Source organism: Marmota flaviventris, chromosome 2 (assembly GCF_047511675.1).
Source record: "Marmota flaviventris isolate mMarFla1 chromosome 2, mMarFla1.hap1, whole genome shotgun sequence".
In the NCBI taxonomy this organism is placed as follows: domain Eukaryota; kingdom Metazoa; phylum Chordata; class Mammalia; order Rodentia; family Sciuridae; genus Marmota; species Marmota flaviventris.
Window position 1 is genome coordinate 77,171,697 of NC_092499.1, and position 23,066 is coordinate 77,194,762.

The following is a 23,066-nucleotide window of genomic DNA, read 5'->3' on the forward strand; positions in this document are numbered from 1 at the left end:
ATATTAAATTACTTGGACAAAAAATTATGAATCAGTCTACCTAAAAAATGAATGAAAATCCCAAGTTGTATTTGAGCCAATCACTCATCCTTTTCATTCATACACAAACCTCGGTGTCTAGCAAGCCTATTTGGAGCCCTAGTACTAAAAACAACCCCTCTTATGATTCCACCAAGGCAAGAACACCAATTTGTCTAACTGCGCTTTCAACTTTTCACAAAAGATATATTGGAAAAGAGGGAAATCTCTGCAACGAAAAGACGTCTCACTGAGGTAAACAAAAAAATTGGTCTGACTGAAATTGAAAGGTGGGTACCAAAAAAAAAACAGAAAAATTCTCAAAGATAAATACTAACGAGAGATTGTCATTGTGAAGATATTCATCACAGACCAGTCTATCAATACGGAAAACGTGAAGACAAGAAAAGCATAAACTTGATGGTCAAGATCAAATGAAGCCTACAACAATAGGTGGTTTAATTTTAACTCTTCTTTTGGATCTAAACATACACTTCAGTGAACTTTAGTGGGATATGAATCGGGAAACACAAGATACTTTTTAAAAGGGATACCTGGATAGAGTCTCAAGAAATTAAGTATTAATTCTTCATCTCTACAGAAGTGACACGCTGAGGATACGAAATATGCCAAGATTAAAGGACCGACAAGGTCTCGCTTTATTCTTTTCTAGAGAAGAAATTCAAAGATCTGGCTCTAACTGTGTTCCAAGGAAGGGCTGGATCCGTCGCATGGGAGGACAGCCAAGAAGGAACGAGCACGACCCCGGCTGCAAAGCCCGGCAGCGGCCACCCTTCCCCCACTCACCTCCCAAAGGGCAGCTTAACTGGGGCTGACCGAGTAATTGCCGCCATCACCACAGCCGTGGCTCTCAGCGCGCGTTCAAGTGGAAAAAGAAGGCCCAGCCACTCCTCGCACCTCCTGTAGATCCTACCAGGCGGTTGCCTTCCTGCCAATCCCGTGCCCCTCCCCTCGAGGACCGGTTCCCGTCTCAGACTTCGCGGTCACCGCCTCCGCCGGCTACCCGGGCGCTGCACCACTTCCGCGTTCAGCTCCCTCTTTTCCACGCTCACTGCCCCAGCAGCCGGTTCTTTGCCTCGCGGCCGGCGCGCAGCTGACGCCACCATCAGCGACCTCGGTCGAGACCTGCGCTGGGCGTGGGCGGGCCGCGCAGGCGCAGCGTGCGGAGCGCGCCAGAGCGCGGGAAGCCGGTCTGCGCGGGCGCTGGGTTTTCTTGGTTCAGGCGCGGAGCCTCCATCGCCACAGTGAGTCCTCGCCCGCCTTGCTAGCGCCAGCAGAGAAGCGTGTCCCCTTCCCGGCTTGTTGTGTGACAGACCTTCTGCTGCACCCACTTGCGTCGCTTGGGTGGAGGAATCGGGGCTGTGGAGAGCGTGCTCGGGAGGAGACTAACCTTTCTTTCTCCCTCCCACTCCCCGCTTTCCTCGCCTTGAAAATAGACCATCGTTATAAGACATTTTCGGGTAGGGAAAAGAAAACATGCCTGCAACACAGAAGCCGATGAGATATGGACATACCGAAGGACACACAGACGTCTGTTTTGATGATACTGGAAGGTAAGCTTCTTGGAGAAAAAGAACGTTTTTAGGTGTAGATATTAGGACTTTACTTTTTAGTCCATGAGAAAAATTAAAATCTTATTTCCAAAGGAGTTGGAAAGATGCTAGCCCGTATTCTTTCATTTTCTCAGCATCTCACATTGTGAATTTTGTCAGATCACTTGATATTGCTAGCTTGCCAAATTCAGTAGTCCGCACTTCTTTTTGGTTTAACATCCTCCTTTTTTTTTCCCCCAGTGAATTGGGCTTTATTATTTGAAATTATGAAAAAAATAGCCATTGATAAAGCAATATTTCTTGCAGGACTGAACATTGAATGTACATTTGCAAGAATATAAAATAGATTCCCAGAGCTATTCAATACAGGAATATTGTTAAGAAATGAAGTTCAGAAATAGCCTGAATGTCCATCATTTGATTAGTTCCAACTTTGGTCTATCTACACCATTGAAAGTTAAGATTTTTGCATATGTGGAGTGTTTTCCAGGTTGTTTCATTGAGTAAAAAATAAGGGGCAGACAGGATATACAGGAGCACTCCCTTTTGGGTAACCTACTTGTCCTTTTGACTTTCCAATATAATTGCCTCTTCTCTGTCTCTCTCTCTGGGAAAAAGAACAGAAAATTTATTACTTGCCTAAATCACGTGATATTAGACTCCTCAACACCATTTTTCTGTAGGAATTGATCTTCTGAAATTTGCAGTTTTTTATATGGCTTCTTTTTTTGCCACATATTAATTTTATAATCAAAATTATATCTACTTTAATTTTGTTTACTTTTTGTATTTCCAGGTAGGACATACATTGGAAAAATAAAAGCACTGGGAAGATTAGAGATTTAAAATGACTTATGAGGCAGGGGTGTACTTCAGCTGTGTAGTGCTTGCCTAGCATGTGTAAAACCTCAAATTCCATTTCCAGCACTGCAAAGACAAACAAAAAACAAGATACAGGTAGCCATTGGGATAATCACCTTTGGATAACAACTCATATATTAATCCATTTATTCATTCAGTAAACATTTATTATTAAAGATTCTTTGTGTCAGAGACTGCTTGGTGCTGGAGATACAATAATGAACAAGATAAATGGTCCCTGTTGTTGCAGAGATTGTACACTCATCTTTTTTTTTTTTTTTTTTTTTTTTAATGTTATGGCAAAAGGAATAATTTTATGCCAAGGAAGAACTGTGGAGAATATTAAACTCACCTTCCTTTTATAGAATGGGAAGTTATCAATGTTTATTATTGAGGTTTGTTTGTATAAAATGGGGGGAAATATTGGCTAATACCTTAATTTTATTTAAATTACATAGAAAGGTACCATTAAAAAAAATTAATATGCCTGAAACTGGGTGACTTTTTACTATGTGTTTCCTTTACAGTTGTATTGTGACTTGTGGAAGTGACGGTGATGTGAGAATTTGGGAAGACTTGGATGATGATGATCCTAAGTCCATTAATGTTGGAGAAAAGGCATATTCATGTGCTTTGAAGGTAGTAAACAGTCACATCAACTGATGTGAATGATACTGGCATGTGATAGTTCTGCTTGAGTGAAAATCTTTTTTATAGAAGTTTTAAATGTAGATGAACCTTTTTGTTTTTTTCTCTGATGAGCCTTTTTGTTTTTTTCTCTTATGAAGTTATGTTTAAAGATGCATAATAATGCCACAAAATGCCCCAAAATTTTAAGGGTAAAATGGGAATGGTTTTTTGAAGGTGATTAATGGGTATTAATGATGAACAAATTAAGATATTTACAAGAGAATTGCGCTTTTAAGAAAAGTTAAAGTGTTCCCTTTTATTATTTGAGAGGAACATCAATGGGATTTTTGGCTTACCGCTATGATTTGATTGTCCCTCAGAAAGCTTATGTTGCAAGCTTACTCCCCAACACCACATTAGTTGGTTGTGGGGCCTAATGAAAGATGATTAGGATACAAGGACTCTGCCCTCATGAATAGTTCAATACTATTACTGTGGGAGTGAATTTGTCATTGCAGAACTGAGTTAATTTTAAAAGGTGAGTTGAGTCCTCTTACTTGCTCTCTCTTTGCTCTTCTGTCATGGGATGACACATCAAGAAGGCACTCACTGAATGCGAATCTCTCTTTTTTTTTCCCCCACATTTTTTATTAGTGCACTATGGTTGTACATAATGATGGGAATTGTTACATGTTCATACATGCACACAGTGTAATAATATAATTTGACTAGATGCAAATCTCTTGATTTTGGACTTCTCAGCTTCCAAAATTATGAGCCAGTGAATTTCTGTTCATTATAAATTACCAGTCTGTGATATTGTTATAGCAGCACAAAATGGATTCAGACACTAACTCAGATAACTTAAGAAGTTATTAAAGAAAATAGTAATGTTTCACTAACTTTCAATATATGCACATTTCACATGTTTCCAATGTCTTGTGTGAGATAAATAAGAGAATGTGATATAGATTACTAAGAGAGTGAAGACATGTTTTCAGAAAATTAAGAATCTAAAAACCACTAAAATTTTTATTGTGATGAATTTTAATTTGGGTGTATTGTGTTTGGGTAAAAGAAAAATATCTTTCCAAACTCAGGCTCATTAAAGTAGAGGAGATGGTCTTAAGACATTTTATATATTCTTTTTAATAGGTCATATATAATAGAAGATACATTCCATAAGAATAAATATAAATGACCAATGTACATTAAACAGTCAGGTTTTTCCCCCGCCTATAAGATCAGCAAGGAAGCTGGGCGTGGTGGTGCATGCCTGTAAAAGCAGCAATTTGGGAGGCTGAGGCAGCAGTATCACAAGCTCAAAGCCAGCCTCAGAAACTTAGTGAGGCCCTAAGCAGCTTAGTGAGACCATATCTCCAAATAAAAAACTGAAATAAAAAGTGTTAGGGATGAGGCTTAGTGTTTAAGTCCCTCTGGATTCAATATCTGGTGCCCCAAAAAAAGAAAAGATTGGCAAGGATAAAATATATTGCTAATCCCCAGTAACAGTGAAGGCTTAAAGAAGTATGACTATATTTAGTTTCTGGAAATATAAGTAAAAAACTTTAATTGTTCAATTTTAAAAATTTTTGCAGTACTTTTAAAGGTGATAGAATCTGGGAATGCTTTACCCTTGAGCTACAATCCCTGGTACCTCCCATGCCCTCTTTGTATCCCCATACAAACAGGTTTTCATTAAGTTGCTGAAAGGCTGATGTTGAACTTGGGTTGATGCTGTCTCAGTATCCTAAGTCATTGGGATTACAGGCATGTGCCATCAGGACTGGCTTTTTTTTTTTTTTTTTGGTACTGGAGATTGAACCCTTGGGTACTCAACCCCCCCAGCCAGTTAGTTGGTTTGTTTGGTATTGGGAATTGAACTCAGGGGCACTTAACCATTGGGCCCTTTTTCATGTTTTATTTAGGGACAGGGTTTCACTAAATTGTTTAGGGCCTTACTGAGTTGCTGAGGCTGGCTTTGAACTTGCAATCCTCTTTCCTCAGCCTCTCAAGCCATTGGGATTATAGGTTTATTTTTTATTTTGAGACAGGACCTCACTGAGTTGCTCAGGTTGCCAAACCTGGCTTTGAATTTGCAATCCTCCTGCCTAAATCTCCCTAGCTACTGGGATTACAGTCATGAGCCAGGGAGCTGGCAATAAGACACTTTTTAAAAACAGAAATTGATAACACTGTATCAAAATTAGAATACTTAAATTGACACTATATTAAAATTAAAATATTCACAGTCATTTCTGATTAGTTTTCTAGGAAAATATATACTTTCTAGTTTATGTGGACAAGGATTAGTAAAAAACACTTGTTATTTTTGAAATATCAACTTTCAAAATAGCAACAGATAAAAAATTAATATTTCCATTAATCAAGAAGTTGGTTAATACATTTGATAAAGCTATACAATGGAATATAGTGCAACCACTAAAGAAAGAAAAGATATAGTTTTATATGCCCCCATCTGAAAAAGATTTTGCTAGAAGTTGAAAATGAGAAAGTTGCAGAACATTTTATAGTATAGTGTTGTTTGCTAAAATTATATGTATATGCACACATATATACACACATATATTATTATTACTGTATTTTCATGAGTATAGAAAAATACTAAAACACCAGGATGTTAGTGGCAATTACTTTAAAAGAGTAAGGAAACTCGTTCTTTCCTCATGTCACCTTCATATTTTTTTCTCCTATAGTAAGCATGTGTTGCTTTTGTGTATGAAAAAGACTGTAAGGAAGAAAAAAGTAAGAACTTTTGTATTAGTTTGTAGTGCGTTGTAACAAATTGCCACAAACTTACTGTCTTAAAACATTAGGACATTATTGCCCAACAGTTCTGGAAGCAAGATGACTGAAATCAAGGTGTCATGTCAGTAGGCTTGGTTCTTCCCAGGCTCCAAGGGAGTATCCATTCCATGCTTGTCTTCTGTTCCGAAGATTGTGATAGTCCTTGGTGTTCTCTGACTTGTAGACACATCATTCTAATCTCTCCGATGGATTCAGCATTTAGATTTTATCCCACTCCAGAAAGATACAATGAATTTATTATGGAAACATAGGGCACCTCTATAGTGGCCATTGTGGCTGTGCCTTCTGATGTGCTCTTTCCTCATTGAAATTGTGTATTTTCCAAAAAGTTCTGGAGTCTCCTTCATTTTTATGACATTTGGGGTCCATAAAAATACTACTGAAATGTTTCTTACAGAATACAAAATTTACTAATATACATTTCAGGGAAGTTGAACATTGAGTGGTAATTTTTCTCTTGATGTAAACTATAATTATTAAGTTTTTGCCTTTCACAGGATTTTTATCTATGAAGACATTCCCAACTGATTTGAATTTGTTATGTCGGTGTTTCTTACCTTTATTTTTTTTTTCAGAATGGAAAATTGGTCACTGCAGTTTCTAATAATACTGTTCAAGTTCACACATTTCCTGAAGGAGTTCCAGATGGTATATTGACTCGCTTCACTACAAATGCAAATCATGTGGTCTTTAATGAGGATGGCACTAAAATTGCTGCTGGATCAAGGTAAGACTCTTTGACATCAGAGAAAGGAAATAATGTTAGAAGAAAAACCTCATTTGTTTTAGGCTGATATTTCCAGGACCCTGTTAGCTTATTGTTTTTTATTGTTATTTTACTTTTATATGCAAGTCTTCTATTTAGTGGAGGTTTTTGAAGACAAACTTGTAGTATTTTGTGAATTGACATATATTGCTTTGCAGATAGCCTATTGAGTAAATGGTGCAAAAGACTGGAGAAAGGAGATAGCTTCAAACAAATTTTAAAAAATTATTTTAGGTATAAATGGGACTGTTTTAACCAGAATTCTGTAGATCTCTTGAAGTTTATTTGTCACAGGGAAAACATGTAATTGTTACACTTGTGAGATTTAGTAAAGGTATCGTACCTTCTAAAACGCATGTGGCTGTTATTAGCAAATAATGAAAACTTAGGATGTAACAAAGGAGCCATTTAGGAAGTGTTTGTATTTTAACATAATGGGAAATCTTGATATCTTTTTTTTTTTGAGAGAGAATTTTTTAATATTTGTTTTTTAGTTTTCGGTGGGCACAACATCTTTATTTTTTATTTTTATGTTGTGCTAAGGATCAAACCCAGCGCCCCACGCATGCCAGGCGAGCGCGCTACTGCTTGAGCCACATCCCCAGCCCCAAATCTTGATATCTTTATAGAGCAAAACTAAAAGGTAAATTATATTTGGCTGTCAGATTTTGCAAGTTGCAGTACAGAAAATACAGCATTCACTCTTGTGATTTTGAAATATTTGAGTATAACTTTTAGGAGAGGGTTTGTATTGGCATTTACTCATGTGCATTATTCTATTGTGTATAGTGATTTTCTCATCAAAATTGTGGATGTGATGGATAGCAGCCAACAGAAGACATTTCGAGGACATGATGCCCCTGTCTTAAGTCTTTCTTTTGACCCTAAGGGTGTCTTCCTGGTAATTAATTTTCCTTCCTCTCTTTTTGTGGCTTTCTTGAATGTGTTTAAAATTAGTGGAAAATTTCACCCAGTTGGCAAAAAAGTCATTTGAGTGAATGAGTTGAATCAGTTTCATGTAATATTCTGGCTACAACAAGAAATCTTGTTTATCCTTGCAGGCATCAGCTAGTTGTGATGGATCTGTCAGAGTTTGGGAAATTTCAGATCAGGTAAACTCATCAATTTGAATTTAAAACTTTTGGACCATTTCTATAATGTGGGTATTACATATTGTATTGTTGGGCCAAATTAGTAGTTATTTTTCTTTATTGTTTGTCTCCTGCCCCAACGTTTTGAGGCAGGGTTATGCTAAGTTGTTGAGACCTCAAATTTACAGCCTCTTAAGTTGCTGGATTAGAGGCATGTACCACCACAGCCAACTGTAGTTATTTCTTTTTAAAAAAAATTTTCTTTTGGTTGCCTATGGACCTTTTATTTACTTAATATGTGGTGCTGAGATTCAAACCCAGTGCCTCACACATGCTAGGCAAGTACCCTACCACTGAGCCACAACCCCGGCTCGACTGTTTGTTTGTTTGTTTCTTTTTTAATGGACACAGTACCTTTATTTATTTGTTTGTTTGTTTGTTTTTATGTGGTGCTGAGGATTGAACCCAGTGCCTCTCATGGGCTAGGCAAGTGTTCTACCACAACCCCAGCTCCTGTAGTTGTTTCTTTAAGTAGCATTAAGTATTGTTTTTGTGATCAAGTTTCAGAATATTCTAATGTAAAATGAATATATATGTTAAAGATTTATTGTTTTGTTGTCAATCACAAGGGGAATTACAGTTTAATTTCACTTTAAAGCTTTGTAAATAAAAAAGATTTAATCATCATATTTTTATAGATAATACCATGTGTTGCGCCTAGTATTAGAAGTTGGGGAGACAAAAATAAATAATGCATGGGCTATGCTTGATTTGAAGAGTCACATGTACAACTTATTCCAACTTAGCCTGATAAAGGCTTTAAAGGCCTTATGAAAAATGCTTTCCAAATTGGCAGAAGGAACAGTTAAGTTTTCCTTAAACAATCAAAGTGGACTTGACATTTCTAGAAATAACATATGGCTAATGGGAAAAATATTCCCAATAGGTATGCCTTAGTTTCTTCCCATTGGTCTGACTTTAACACCTTGATATTTTAGGGTAGACATTTCAAATTTTATTTATTCTTTGAGACACATTAAGATTTTAGCATACTGAGGACTTGTGTATGTGTGTTTATTCATTCAGTATGTTATTTACTCATTAGACATAGAAAATACTAATTTAAAAAATTTGTACTCTTCATACCTCTGAAGATCTTAAAACAGTATAGGTTAATGAGGCATTATAATTGAATTAAAGTTCATTAAGTTGCTTTGTTTTTTGAAATATATATCAATTTGAAGAAGCCACCTATTAGTTATACTCAGTTCTGCATATATTTTGGGGAAATAAATTTTCTTTTTTCTAAACTCAGACATGTGCTATTAGTTGGCCACTCCTACAAAAATGCAACGATATGATAAATGCAAAATCCATCTGCAGACTTGCTTGGCAGCCAAAAAATGGGAAGGTAAATTACTTTTATTTTTCAGTTTTTGAATCATTTCTTTTGATCCTTGTCAACTTTCAATGTAAGAATAGTTTTTTAAATTTCAACTGTTTCATTTAGATTGTAGATTTTTGAGCCATATGTCAAAAAATATTGAAATACTTTAAGAAATATTTAAATTTTTTGGAGCTTGTTTTTGAAGTATATGTTTTGCCTGAATTAATTGCATATTTTTCTTTACATTCTGTTTAATGGAAGAACTACAGAAACAGTCTTGTTATGTCCACTCTTATTGGTAGTATTTAATGTTTTGGAGATACTGACACAGACAACAAAATGTTAAGAGAAGTTTGAAAGAAAGAAAGACAGTGTTTGTTTTTTTTAAATGAGATGCTTGTGTATGAGGAAATCCCAAGAAAAATCAACTGAGAGTGAAAACTTTCTAACAATAAGATTCAGGGGCCAGGGACAATTCAGTGGTAGAGCACTTCCCTGGTGTGTACAAGGAGCCCTGGGTTCAGTCGTCAGCACTGGTGGGAAAAAAAGAAAGAGGAAGAAGAAGGAAAATTCAGTAAGGTAACTGGAAGCATAATTAATATAAAAACCAATAGCTGTCTTTTATACAAACAGTAGCCACTTAGAAAACATAATGAAAGTAAATAGTTCCTTTACTGTTAAACCAAAAATGATAAAGTAGCCAGGTTAAAATACCATGAAATGTGAAAGATGTATGTAAAGAAAACTTCGACATGCTTTTAAGAGCAGAGAAAACAAATCCTATTCTTAGAAGGGAATTCTTTATATACATAAAGATGTCAGTTCCTCCCTAAATTAATTCACAATTTTGACAGCATTCAAATATAAAATATCAGTCAGGTGTTTGGCAGGATAAGACAGTTTATTTTCAAGTCCATGTGGAAAGTAAATCATTGAAAAGAAAAGTGATGAAAGCTTCTAAACCAATCAGATATTAAAACATACTATGAGAATTAGAAATTCATTATTGACTCATGAGTAGTCGCATACCTATTAAACAGAAATAGACAAAAGTATATGTGAGAATTTAGTGTTTAGTAAAGATGGGTACTAGGGATTGAACCCAGGACCTCAGGTTGGCTAGGCAAGCACTGTACCACTGAGCTACACTCCCAACCCCATACAGATAGTTTTTTGTTTTGTTTTGTTTTTTAATATTTTTTTAGTTGTTGATGGACCTTTATTTTATTTATTTATTTACATGTGGTGCTGAGAATTGATCCCAGTGCCTCACACATGTGAGGCAAATGCTCTACCTCTGAGCCAAAACCCCAGCCCACAGATAGGTTTTAAAGTTAAAAATATATGCAGCCTTTAATACTATCAGAAGTACTAATTAAAATAATGGGTTACATTATTTTTATTTATCAGAGATGGTCAAAAGTGAAAAATTTAATTGGATACAGTGTGGAAGAAGATTCAGTAGTTTTTATCAGAATAGATGACTTAATAATTCTAAGTGTATATATTATGAGCATGTTCATAGCATGCACTAAAAATATGTATGAAAAAAATGTTGCACCACTGTTGTTAATAATAGAAGATTGGAAACATTCTGAATGTTTATTTACAAGAATTGGTAAAATCAATTATGGTAGTTCTGAAAGTGAGTTTCTCTAATTGTTAGAATGAGGTATATCTTGGGGCTGGGGATGTGGCTCAAGTGGTAGCGTGCTTGCCTGGCATGCATGCGGCCCGGGTTCGATCCTCAGCACCACATACAAACAAAGATGTTGTGTCCCCCGAAATCTAAAAAATAAATAAATATTAAAATTTAAAAAAAAAAAGAATGAGGTATATCTTTATGTCCTTGAATGGAATAATCTTTAAGATATATTAAGTAAAACACATCAAGCTGTAGAATAGTAGGTATATGTATGATGCTACTGTTTACTAACTAAAAAGAGTGGGAGTGTGTGTATATATTTAAATGTTTACTAACTAAAAAGAGTGGGAGTGTGTGTATATATTTAAATGTTTACTAACTAAAAAGAGTGGGAGTGTGTGTATATATTTAAATGTTTACTAACTAAAAAGAGTGGGAGTGTGTGTATATATTTAAATGTTTATATATATACTTAAATATATGTACACATTCTTGTGTAATCTATGCTTAATTGCCATTGAGGTGTAGAAATAGAATTTAGGGACAGGAGGGAGACTTTTAGCATACCCTTTGGTGTCCCAAGAACTTTACCCCTGGTACTGGGGTTGAATAAATTTGCTTATACACCTTATAAATTTATCTGGATGAATTATATGCCTTTTTTTCTCCCCTTCACATTGAATTTAATACAAACTTTTGTTTAAATTATCTTTTCTAATAGTTATTGGCAGTTCCTGTGGAAAAATCTGTAAAATTATATAGAAGAGACACTTGGAATAATCAATTTGATCTTTCAGACAGTTTCATCTCTCAGGTAGGTTTTGTAAATGACATTCTAAGTAGGCTACAGAGAGTTTTTAATGAAAACTTCACAAAATACAGTAGCAGTTAAATATTGGAAGTGAAGAACAGCTACAGTCTGCTGTGTCTTATGTCTACCTTCTATCCCCTGAACTTTTTTCATTCTATCAATAACTGGATATATATAGGTCTTATCTTACCTTTATCCTTTGTGAGATTTGATAAGAAAATCTTTTAATTTATAAGAAGTTAAATTTAATGCTAGCAGAGAATTATAACAAGTTATTCTTGAATTATCATTGATTGGCTTTTATTGTTAAGTGAGTTTCATTGAGACTTGTGATCATAGTCTCTGAAATTTTAGAGCAAGGAAGGTTATTGATCTATATTCTCTCTCGCTCTCTCTTACATGCATGCATACAAATATTTTGCAATGAAGGAAGCATAGGCCCCAATAGTTCAGCAATGGCTTATAAGATTTACTTCAGGTACTAGTTTCCTTATCTTGATGGTGAATGCTAAGAAGATACTTGGTATTTTGTTTTTTTAATGTAATAATTTTTTAGATTTTACTTTTAAAATTGTTGTAGTATAGTTTGTTCATGATAAACAAAGTAATACCTGCTAGCAATAGTTGAATATTATTGAAAAAGAAAGTTTGAAAATAAACAAACTTGAAGCTGGGTGCTGTGGAGCACATCTGTAATCCCAGTGGCTCTGGAGGATGAGATAGGAGGATCTCGAGTTCAAAGCTAGCCTCGGCAATGGTGAGGTGCTAAGCAACTCACTGAGACCCTGTCTCTAAATAGGGCTGGGGATATGGCTCAGTGGCTAAGTGCCCCTAAGTTTAATCCACGATGCCCCCCACCAAAAAAAGCAAACTTGGTATTGTCATTCCTGTGTCAAATTAGAAATAATATTGAATAGGAATATAAAAATTTAAATTTGGTAATAAAGTAATAATTTAGTTTCAAGTTATATACAATTGTTATTTATTTATTAACTCTTTTTTTTATAGACCCTCAATATAGTAACCTGGTCTCCCTGTGGGCAATACTTAGCTGCAGGTAGTATTAATGGTTTAATTATAGTTTGGAATGTGGAAACCAAAGACTGCATGGAAAGGTATGATTCAGTACATGTTGCTTTTATTCATTTCTATATTTTGTTTTATTTTGAAACATTTTAAAGTTTTAATTATTAATGAGAATGAAGATAGTAGCTTTTAGATTGTAAAAAGTCATTTCACCCTTTCTAATTAAAATTATCTAAATAACTGTATAGTTTATGTTTTCTTGACAGTTTTTAAGAGCCCACTTTATTTGTTTTTAGGGTGAAACATGAGAAAGGTTATGCAATCTGTGGCCTGGCCTGGCATCCTACTTGTGGTCAGATATCTTATACTGATGCAGAGGGAAACCTTGGACTCCTGGAAAATGTATGTGACTCCAGTGGAAAGATGTCAAGCAGGAAGGTAATAAGTAATATGGTCAAACAGTTTCTTCAGAGTGTTTTTGGGTCTTTGGAAGACATCACAAATTATCTTACTTTATTATAAAAGTACCATTCATGTTACTAACTTAGATGCTCAGTAATAACATTATTTATTAGTGTTTAATAATAATTAAGCTTATGTAACCATTTCAACTTGTGTAACCTAGTGTTTTCCAAATGTATTAGAAATTGTTTCCCTCTGTATGTCTTCCCAAGGAATTTTCTTTGTTAAATACTATTTTAGTATCCTGTATTCTGAGGATTGTTAGGTAAATGTTTTATAGCTAAAACTTAAGAGTTAATAGTTGTAACAGGTCTCATTTTGGTTTGTAAACTTTTTCTGCTCTGAATTAGCCTAAGCTATTACAGTTCCCTCTACAACTCTTCTGCTTAGTCATATAGCTTTGCTACAGTGCTTTAAATAAGCCACCTTATTTTATATTTCCTTGCCTTTATTCATTATTCACCCCATGTGACAAATATACCTTTTCATATTTCAAGTCTTAATTTAGACCTCCAGTTAGTTGCAGACTAAATGCATCCATTTATCTCTGCTTCTCCTGAAGCCTTCTTTAAAACTACAATAAAGAAAAATTTTTTCAGCTTTCATATTTTATTATCTAGTATTTTGCTAAAAATTCTGATGTGTGTTTCCCTAATTTCTTGACGCACACACATAAATGGATCAAAAAGTATTTTCATTTAGAAAAGTTGACTCCAACCAGAAATGCAAAACATTAAAAAATAAGCAAACTTGTCTTGTCATTTCTATGTCAAATATAATTAGAAATAATGTAGACTGGGAATATAAAATTTTGACTTTAGTAATAAAATAGTAATTTAGTTTCAAATTATATAAAATTATTAGCTTAAATTTCCTGGTATACTACTCTTAACCCCAAGGTAGAAGGAGTGCATTTTGCACATATATGACCACAATCTGACCCAAGCTAAAAGGATAGAAAAGACACTTTGAACAGTCCCAAGTAAATATAGGAAGCCTTAGCAGAAAAACCTAAGATTTCTCTGAAACAGTCTTGAGTAGGAAATTTCTAATCCTACATGGATAGTGCTTTTCTGTGGGTTTCTTAGTATGAGTCCAAACTTCACAAAGCACCTTTTAAGACTGGGCCACCCAATAACACATGTATAGCAGTAAGTCCCATAGGCTAGATACAGAGACCATGTAAATAATGGTACAAGAAAATCAAGAACCAGATGCTGAAACTTCCCCTTATGTCCCACAGTTGGAATAAGTAGTTGGACCCTAGGTAGTTTTCCACTTCTTGGTAGATGGTTGCTGAAATACATCTTGTACCCCTGACTGCTATTTGTTTAAAGAATGTTGTGTTCTGGTCACTCTTTTGGTCCATACTGAGTTGAAGGAGGTGATGTCTTGATCTACAAGGTAGGTGAGTGTATTTAGTATAGCCAGAACATACAAAGTTCTTGACCTGGGTGAAAAAAAATGCTTTTGAAATGAATAATCTCTTGAAGTTTAAAAAACAACAAACAAACAAAAAACAGTTAAACAGAATTTGGGAAACTATAAGATAGAAGGATGATTAGAAACTACCTTTATGTCTACTGTCATACCACCGGGAACGCGTCTGATCTCGTCTGATCTCTGAAGAAACTACCTTTAGGTTCTCAAAAAGTTCGATTCTAAGACCTCAATGGGTAGAAAATGAGGTGAAACTTTTGGAGTGCCTGACTAAATCCCCTGGCATATCTTGGTAGCAATAGGGACTTCTAAAAGTGGGACTGACAACAGGGTTAATTTAATAAGCAAAAAGATCCTTTCAGCCTCAATATCATTCTGCACAGCTGGGTAACTGCCCTCCCCACATATATTCTGGCAGAATGTTAGAGATGTGTTTGTTCTTTGGAAAAAGTAACAGAGAAGTTCCTTGGTTCAGGAATACTGAGTACAGTTGAGCAGCATTGGATGAAGGGAGGAATAGGGAATACTGTACTGAAAACACAGACTTAAATCAAAGTGTAGGTACTTGAATGCTGAAATTCCCTGATCACTTCTAATTGACTCTCAAAATATTGTCAGCCAGTCTTATGCTTTTGAGGCAGGAGATTGGAAGAATCTTCTTTGGAAATCTGTACCAAAAAATCTGTACACAAAAAATGAGAAAAAAATACCGAAAGAGACAAGGGATTTGGGGGGAGCAGGTAATGGGGAATTGAACTCAGGGGCACTCAGCCACTGAGCCACATCCCTAGCCCTATTTTGTATTATATTTAGACACAGGGTCTCATAAGTTGCTTAGCATCTTGATTTTGCTGAGACTGGCTTTGAACTCGCAATCCTCCTGCCTCAGTCTCCCAAGTTTCTGGGATTACAGGCATGTACTAGTGCACCTGGCAAGAGATTCTTAATTACAGGGAAGACAACAAGTTGTAAAAGAAAGGAAAAGCAATCCTAATATATTACATCTCTAAAAGGAAGATAGGAATAGTGCCTACCTTTTAGCATTATTAAGAGGATGAAATGAATATGTAGGTTAGAAGAGTATCTAGAAGACTTTGTAAGAATTGGCTATTATTATTCAGCCATGAATAGCATTTATATAATTTTTAAAAATTTATTTAGTTTTTATTCATCCATTGTAGTTATACATAATAGTGGAGTTCACTTTGACATAGTCATAAATGAATATAGTTTTCTTTATTTTAATCCCCATCATGTCCTCTTTCTTTCCTGTTCTCCCTCTCTCTGATTCCCTTCCCATACTCTATTAGTCTTCCTTCTATTCACTTGCATGATTTTAATAATGTAAATACTGTGCATCGATTACATGAAGATGAGAACCTATCTGTATTGGAAGGATTAGGATAGGAAAATAATGTACATGAATGAACTTGGTGATTGTAAAAGGCCACCAAATCTTCATTTTCTGTAGAAGGAAATTAATAGGATCTATTATATATGATTAAAAATTAAAAATAATACTAGGATATTATTTATTAAACTATAAAACTGACTAGTACATAAGCATGTATAACATTAATAAAACAAAATGTTAATTAAGAAAAATTTTTTAATTCCAAGGTTACCTCTTATAAAATGTTTAAATCCTGCTATCTAGAATTGACCACTCTCTCCTTTTTGCTTTCACTCTTCACATATTTCTGTCACAACACCTGTTAATATTTTATAGCCTTCATCATAAATATAAGGCACAACTCTCAATTTCCAATAAGAAAATTTTTTTAAAAAGTTTTTGGCCAACTTTAGTACATAAACTTTTAAGACTGTAGCTGGAATGGTTAAATATAACATTTAGTTATTAATTACTCATCAAATTATATGATTACATATATTTAGAAGTACTTGTGCAGTTTCTTTTATCCTGTAGGAGTAACTTGTAAACTCTTGCCACGAATCTGCTTGTTATTTTACTTTGTGTAAAATGATGTAAAAACTTGTTTACAGTGGCATCCAATTCCTGCAATGGTATGTTCATAATTCTAGGAAATATGATTAAATATGTTGAATATCTTTGCCTCCTTTGTTTTTCTTTAATTTTACCACTTTAGTTGAGGTGGTTTAAAGCAAATATATCTTATCTAAGGAGTATAATATGCTTATATTTCAGGCATTTGCTTAGTTACCATGGTTTATAAGTACATATTGGAATCATTGTGCACAGCTGGGTAACTGCCCTCCCCACATATATTCTGGCAGAATGTTAGAGATGTGTTTGTTCTTTGGAAAAAGTAACAGAGAAGTTCCTTCGTTCAGGAATACTGAGTACAGTTGAGCAGCATTGGATGAAGGGAGGAATAGGGATATAGTTCAGTGGTAGAGTACTTGCCTAGTGTGAATGAGGCTCTGGGTTCAATCCCCAGCACTAAAAAAAAAAAAAAAAAAAAAATGCCTTTTGAGTAATTTTCCCCAAATAATTCACTAATGCATTCTAATTTATATTAATTTATTCAAGGTATCTAGCAGAGTGGAAGAGGAATACAACGATCTTTTTGATGGTGATAATACAAGTAATGCTGGTGATTTTCTAAATGATAATGCAGTTGAGATGCCCTCTTTTTCAAGAGGGGCTATAAATGATGACGACGATGATGACCTCATGCTGGCTTCCAGTCATGCTAGGCAACGAAGTCATGTTCTAGAAGATGATGAAAATTCAGTTGGTATGCATGTGATAATCTACCTTGTTTAATTTTTCAGTTTTTTATTAAAGCCGATAAAGTAAATTTGTGGAATGTAGGGCAACAAATCCTTATGTTAAAAAAAGTGTTTCAAATTAGTGATCTAAGCCTCTGCTTTAGTGAACTAGAAAAAGAAGAAATTAAACCCCAAAGAGGAAGGGAGGAAATAATGAGCAGAATCCAGTGAAACAGAACAAAAAAAACATAAAATTACTGAAACTAAGACCTACTTCTTTGAAATGGTCAATAAAATAGAAAACTGTATATCATGACTGATCAAGAAAGAGAAGACACAAATTATTAATATAAAAAATGAACAAGGAATAGTTACCAAAGATAGTATCTATAGTCTTATACTACCCACTATGGTAGATGCTAGCCATGTGTGGCTGTTGAGCACTTAAAATATGGCTAGCGTTATGTGTGTGTGTGTGTGTGTGTGTGTGTGTGTGTGGCTGAGGATTGATCTGAGAGCTTCATGCATGCTAGGTAATTGCTCTACTACTGAGCTATATCCCCAGTCTCAAAATATGGCTTGTTCAAATTGAGGTTCATTAAAAGTATAAAATACAACCAAATAAGATTTTGAAGATAGTATGAAACTTTGTGCTCATAAATTCCACAACTTAGATAAATAAGTTTTTTGAAAGATGCAAACTACTAAGCTAATTCAAGTAGCTAAACTGAATACTATTATGTCTGTTAAATAAGTTGAGATTATAATTTATCACCTTCAAATAAAGTGCCTGTTGCAACAACTTATATATTAAAATAATACATTTGAACATAACTAGTAAAATGCCAATGTACAGTGGCGAATTTTCCTGCATTTAAGTCATATAATATTTATAGAATAGCAGTCTTTATAAGTTTTGGTCTCAGGAGCACTTTACATTCTAAAAAAATCTTGAAGATCTCTAAAGAACATTTGTTTATGGGGTTATGTCTATTTTTATTTACCATATTGGACATAAAAACAAATTTTAAAATAGCATTAATAAATTTATTAAGTGTAAACATGTGGGGCGGGTACTAGGGATTGAACCCAGGTGCACTTTCCTACTGAGCCATATCCCCATCCTTTTTTTATATTTTATTTAGACATAGGATCTTATGAAGTTGCTGAGGCTGGCTTTGAACTCATGATCCTCCTGCCTCAGCTTCTTGAGTCATTGGGATTATAGGCATGTGCCACTGTGCCCTGTGGGGTGGGGGGAATGGTGGGGAGACAAAGCTAGGGATTGAACCCAGGGCTTTGTGCATGGAAGGCAAGCATTGTACCAAGCATGGTACTACATCCCCAGCCCCCCTGTGAAGAAATTTTTGTTAATTAAAAAAATAGAGAAAGAATGGTGGCATCACAATGTTTGTGGTATCTAATGTAGAAGAGAGATTCTCTCATCTGCTCTTGGACTAAATTTATTGCCATGTATTGCTTGTGCTTGAAGTATGTGGGATGAAGAAAATTTTACCTCACTCAAAAGATGTAATACGTGAAGGGAGAAGTATTTTAATAGCCTGTTGAAAGAGTTATAGATAGTTTTTGATACTGTGTGTGTGTGTGTGTGATTTATTTATTTGTAGTGCTGTAGATCAAACCCAGAACCTCATGTGCTCTACCACTGAGCTCCATCCCCAGCCTACATGATAGTCTTTAAGATTATTTTCAGTGTGGAATCTGGAAGCTTCAGTGAACTGATTTTCAGCTCTGTTATTATTAAAATCCATTAGTTAGGGTTGGGGCTGTGGCTCAGAGGTAGAGTGCTCGCCTACCATGCGTGAGGCACTGGGTTTGATCTCCAGCACCACATACGAATATGTGTCCACCTATAACTAAAAAATAAATATTTAAAAATAAATATTAAAAAATAAAATCGTTAGTTTAACTTGAACTTTGAATGGTTTGTTTGTTTTTTAAACCATATTTAACTTTTAACACATGCTTTGTAATTTGGAAAATAATGGTTCACTGAAGTTTATAGACCTTCCTCATTGGCACATTAAAAATTATATAGCTGGGCATGTGGTGCACACCTGTAATCCCAGAGGCTAGAGAGGCTGAGGCAGGAGGATCCCGAGTTCAAAGCCAGTCTTAGCAAAAGCGAGGAAAAGCAACTCAGTGAAACCTAAATTTAAATTTAAAAAAATCCAAATTAGGACTGGGGGTGTGGCTCAGTGGCTGAGTGCCCCTGAGTTCAATCCCTGGCACCAAAAAATAAATAAATAAATAAATAAAATATATTTGTTACTATCATAACCAATCTCATCAGAAGTTTTTGTTTGTGTTTTGTAGTACTAGGTCTACTTAGGGCCTCATGCATGCTAGGCAAGCATTTTACCAATGAGCTATCCCCAATCCTCATCAGAAGTTTTTAAATATTAGGAAGTTGTCAAGCTTATAGTAGCAAATACAAGTTTTCCAATATTTTGATTTTCTCAGTTTTAATCACTGGCAACAAATTCTGTCAGTTATTTTTCTTAAATGACAGTCTCACTTCATTCTTTCCAAGAAAATGTTTGCCACATATCCATGTCTGCATAACCATATGTTAGCTGATGTTTATCATTTATTTTTAAACATTAAATAGTTTCCAAAAAACTTTAAGGCAACCATCATACTTCTTTTATGCACATTAACCATTTTTGTGCCAGAACTTTTTTGTTTTTTTAAAACAAACTATGCAAGGATCAATATTTAATAAAATTAGTGTTTTATTACTGTGAGTGGTAGTTAATAATGCAGTAACTACTAACATATTTTGGTATCACTGTCTTGATTTACACTAAGGCAGACAGCAGTCTTATCCCAACAGTATTTTTGCATCATCTCTACATCTCTTCAATAATGAGAGAGACAAATGTGTCAGTTTTCATTAAGTATGAATAGAAAGGTTATTAGATTCCATAATGCTTTTCTTTTCCAAGGTTATTGGTATTTATGATTCTTTTCATTATATTCTTTGTATTGCAGATGTTACAATGCTAAAAACTGGTCTTCTCAAAGAGGAGGAGGAAGATCAGGCAGGTAGCATTCACAATCTACCACTTGTAACATCCCAAAGGCCATTTTATGATGGGCCCATTCCAACTCCCCGGCAAAAGCCATTCCAGTCAGGCTCTACACCCTTACATCTCACTCACAGATTCATGGTAAGCCTTGGATCTACACTTAACTTTTAAAATAATTTCTCAGCATTTTTTCTAATGATAATTTATTGTGTTGGATTTAAAAAAAAAAAAAAAACATTTTTTTTCAAAACCTTGATTAAATGGATTGGAACACTTTGGTTGATTATAATTTTGTGGTTGATTTATTTTATGATTAACTCAGTTTTACTCTTATTTCAACATTATTGAAAATTATGTTAAAAAATTCTGTTTTGCAAAATGACATAATGAACCTAAGTAAATATGACTATATATCTTGAAATACTTCATGGCTGGATGTCCAAACCTTGTTTCTCGTGTATTTATTAGTTAGAAGATACTTTTTAGATGGTGACTCCTAGTAATGTATTAAAGAGTGATAAGTACTAATGGAGATGGGGAATCTGCCCCTTTTCCTCACCCTACTTTCCTGGAATGTAAGCTCTGCAAGGATAGAGATTTTTCTGGTTTTTGTTTCTCTGTGTGTGTGTGTGTGTGTGTATGTGTGTGTGTGGTGGTGGTGGTGGTGGGGGATTGGACACAGATCCTCTAGCATGCTGGGTAAGTGCTCTCCACTGCACTATACCCCCAACCTTGTTTTTTTAAACTGATAGCATTTAAAACAAGATATTGCACAGTAGGCATTAAATATATGCTTTTTGAATTGATGAACTATTATTTTTTGCTTCAAGTTTGAGAGCTTAAGAAGTTTAGTATCCTGTTTATTGAATATTTGAGGTTTTATTCTCTGAGGAATTTTACCTATTGTCTTTTTGAAAGATAAAGACCTGGCATAATTTTTTTTTGTAGATAAAAATGGTGATGTTTAATATTCACAAAACTGCTGCCATCAGTAATCATCAAGTAACATCTTACTAGTGTCGATACTTTATGTATAATTATTTAGTTAAGTATTTATAGTTATAAATACATAGGTATATTCAAAATGACTATATAATTAAATTAAGTATTGGCGATAATTTTATTAGAAATACTAGGGCATAGTGTGAGCCTGTAGTGACATTAGTGGAAGATTAGTTTTCCAAATGCTGTCAATTTATGTTGCCTTAAAATATATTATTTATCCTATAATGTAAACCAGTTAGTTGGAACAGAAAAAAAAAATTCTTGTTTGTATACATAGCATAAATAAATTAAAGTTTTGAAATGTTTCTTTTGAGGTTTTTAAAAAGTCATGTAATTTATTTTTAAACATTAAATACTCAACTTGTTAATAAATATGCTTATAATTCAGGAAGAAAAGAATAATTAGTAATTGTAGTTCTGATACTGCTACTGCTACCTGAAACTAGAGTTAGATGAGATGTGATAGCTTCTATAACTTAAACCTTGATACAGATTGAGTTACAGTATTGTTAATTCATACTCCTGTAGCCTACTGATTTTATTATTTTCAATTTTCCTCAGACTTGTATTTTATCTTACATATTTGTAGGTGTGGAACTCAATTGGAATTATTCGCTGCTATAATGATGAACATGACAATGCCATAGATGTGGAGTTCCACGATACCTCAATACACCATGCAACACACTTGTCAAATGCTTTGAATTATACAGTAGCAGATCTATCCCATGAAGCTATTTTGTTGGCATGTGAAAGCACTGATGAACTAGCAAGGTAAATTCAAGATTATTAGGAAGAATTTGGCACTGGTGAGCTGCTAGATATATTATTGAAATTAAAAACAAAAAGTTAATCAAATAAAGTTATATCTTTTATAGTATGAAATTTCAGATAAAAAGCATTTGGTACAAGTACTGGCTTACACATAATACCTCAGAACATGTGTCTGATTTTGCTCTAATTATCTCCGAATTACATTCTCTTAACTACATATCAAACAAAATGACACGACAAAATTTGTAGCTTAATAAAGATGGGATTAATTTTTACGTTGTTAGTGTTGTTATAAGGGTAACATATTCATTAGGAAAAAAAGTAACAGAATTTTTAGAAAATGAAAGTATCTATCAGTATGAACCCTCCTTTTAAAATTTACCTTGTTGAAGTGTAATTTACGTACAGTAAGTGTTCCTATTTTAGGTATATGATTTGATGGTTTGACAAATGTGTAACTACTACTACAACTATTTATACATGTTTTTTTTTTGTTGTTGTTTGTTTTATTTTTCTTTCTTTTTTTTTTTTTTTTTTTTTGGTACCAGGGATTGAACTCGGGCACTCGACCACTGAGCTACATTCCGAGCCCTATTTTGTATTTTATTTAGAGAGAGGGTCTCACTGAGTTGCTGGGGCTGGCCTTGAACACAAGATCTTCCTGCCTCAGCCTCTGGAGTTGCTGGGATTACAGGAGGGCACTACCAAGCCCGGCTTCTTTTCTTTTGCGGTTGCTATGGATTAGATTTGAAATCTACTCCTTGGGGAAAAAAAGTATGAATAAGGAAAAACAAAAGTACTGTTTATTAATTTGCTGTTTTTAATATATTTTGGACTTTATATGTTTTGATAGTAGTTAATACGTAGGTAGCTAGGAAAAAATCATGATAAGGCCTTAGATGCAGCTATGTTTTTGAGGTTTTTTTCATTTTTAAGGAAAAATTTTTTTTCTTTCTCTTTTTTTTAATATTATAGCCAGATTAGTCTTTCTTGATCTCTT

At 34.4% G+C, this 23,066-nt stretch overlaps 1 protein-coding gene across 3 annotated transcripts in view; it reads left to right on the forward strand.

Annotated features, from left to right (window-relative positions):
• The first annotated feature begins 1,205 nt into the window (after positions 1-1,205).
• The window catches only part of Wdhd1 (WD repeat and HMG-box DNA binding protein 1), a 59,518-nt gene continuing 37,657 nt past the window's right edge, over positions 1,206-23,066 (forward strand). For 2 of the 3 annotated variants that reach the window (XM_071608035.1, XM_071608036.1), the window contains exons 1-13: positions 1,206-1,283; positions 1,476-1,592; positions 2,981-3,092; positions 6,488-6,639; positions 7,468-7,579; positions 7,740-7,790; positions 9,085-9,180; positions 11,523-11,615; positions 12,621-12,727; positions 12,935-13,076; positions 17,053-17,260; positions 20,250-20,428; positions 21,882-22,066. In XM_071608035.1, the coding sequence (XP_071464136.1) occupies positions 1,516-1,592; positions 2,981-3,092; positions 6,488-6,639; positions 7,468-7,579; positions 7,740-7,790; positions 9,085-9,180; positions 11,523-11,615; positions 12,621-12,727; positions 12,935-13,076; positions 17,053-17,260; positions 20,250-20,428; positions 21,882-22,066 (1,514 nt within the window). In that variant the 5' untranslated portion in view covers positions 1,206-1,283; positions 1,476-1,515. Of the gene's footprint in view, positions 1,284-1,310; positions 1,593-2,980; positions 3,093-6,487; positions 6,640-7,467; positions 7,580-7,739; positions 7,791-9,084; positions 9,181-11,522; positions 11,616-12,620; positions 12,728-12,934; positions 13,077-17,052; positions 17,261-20,249; positions 20,429-21,881; positions 22,067-23,066 lie in introns of those variants that run through there. The other variant, XM_027929570.2, reaches the window with a different exon arrangement.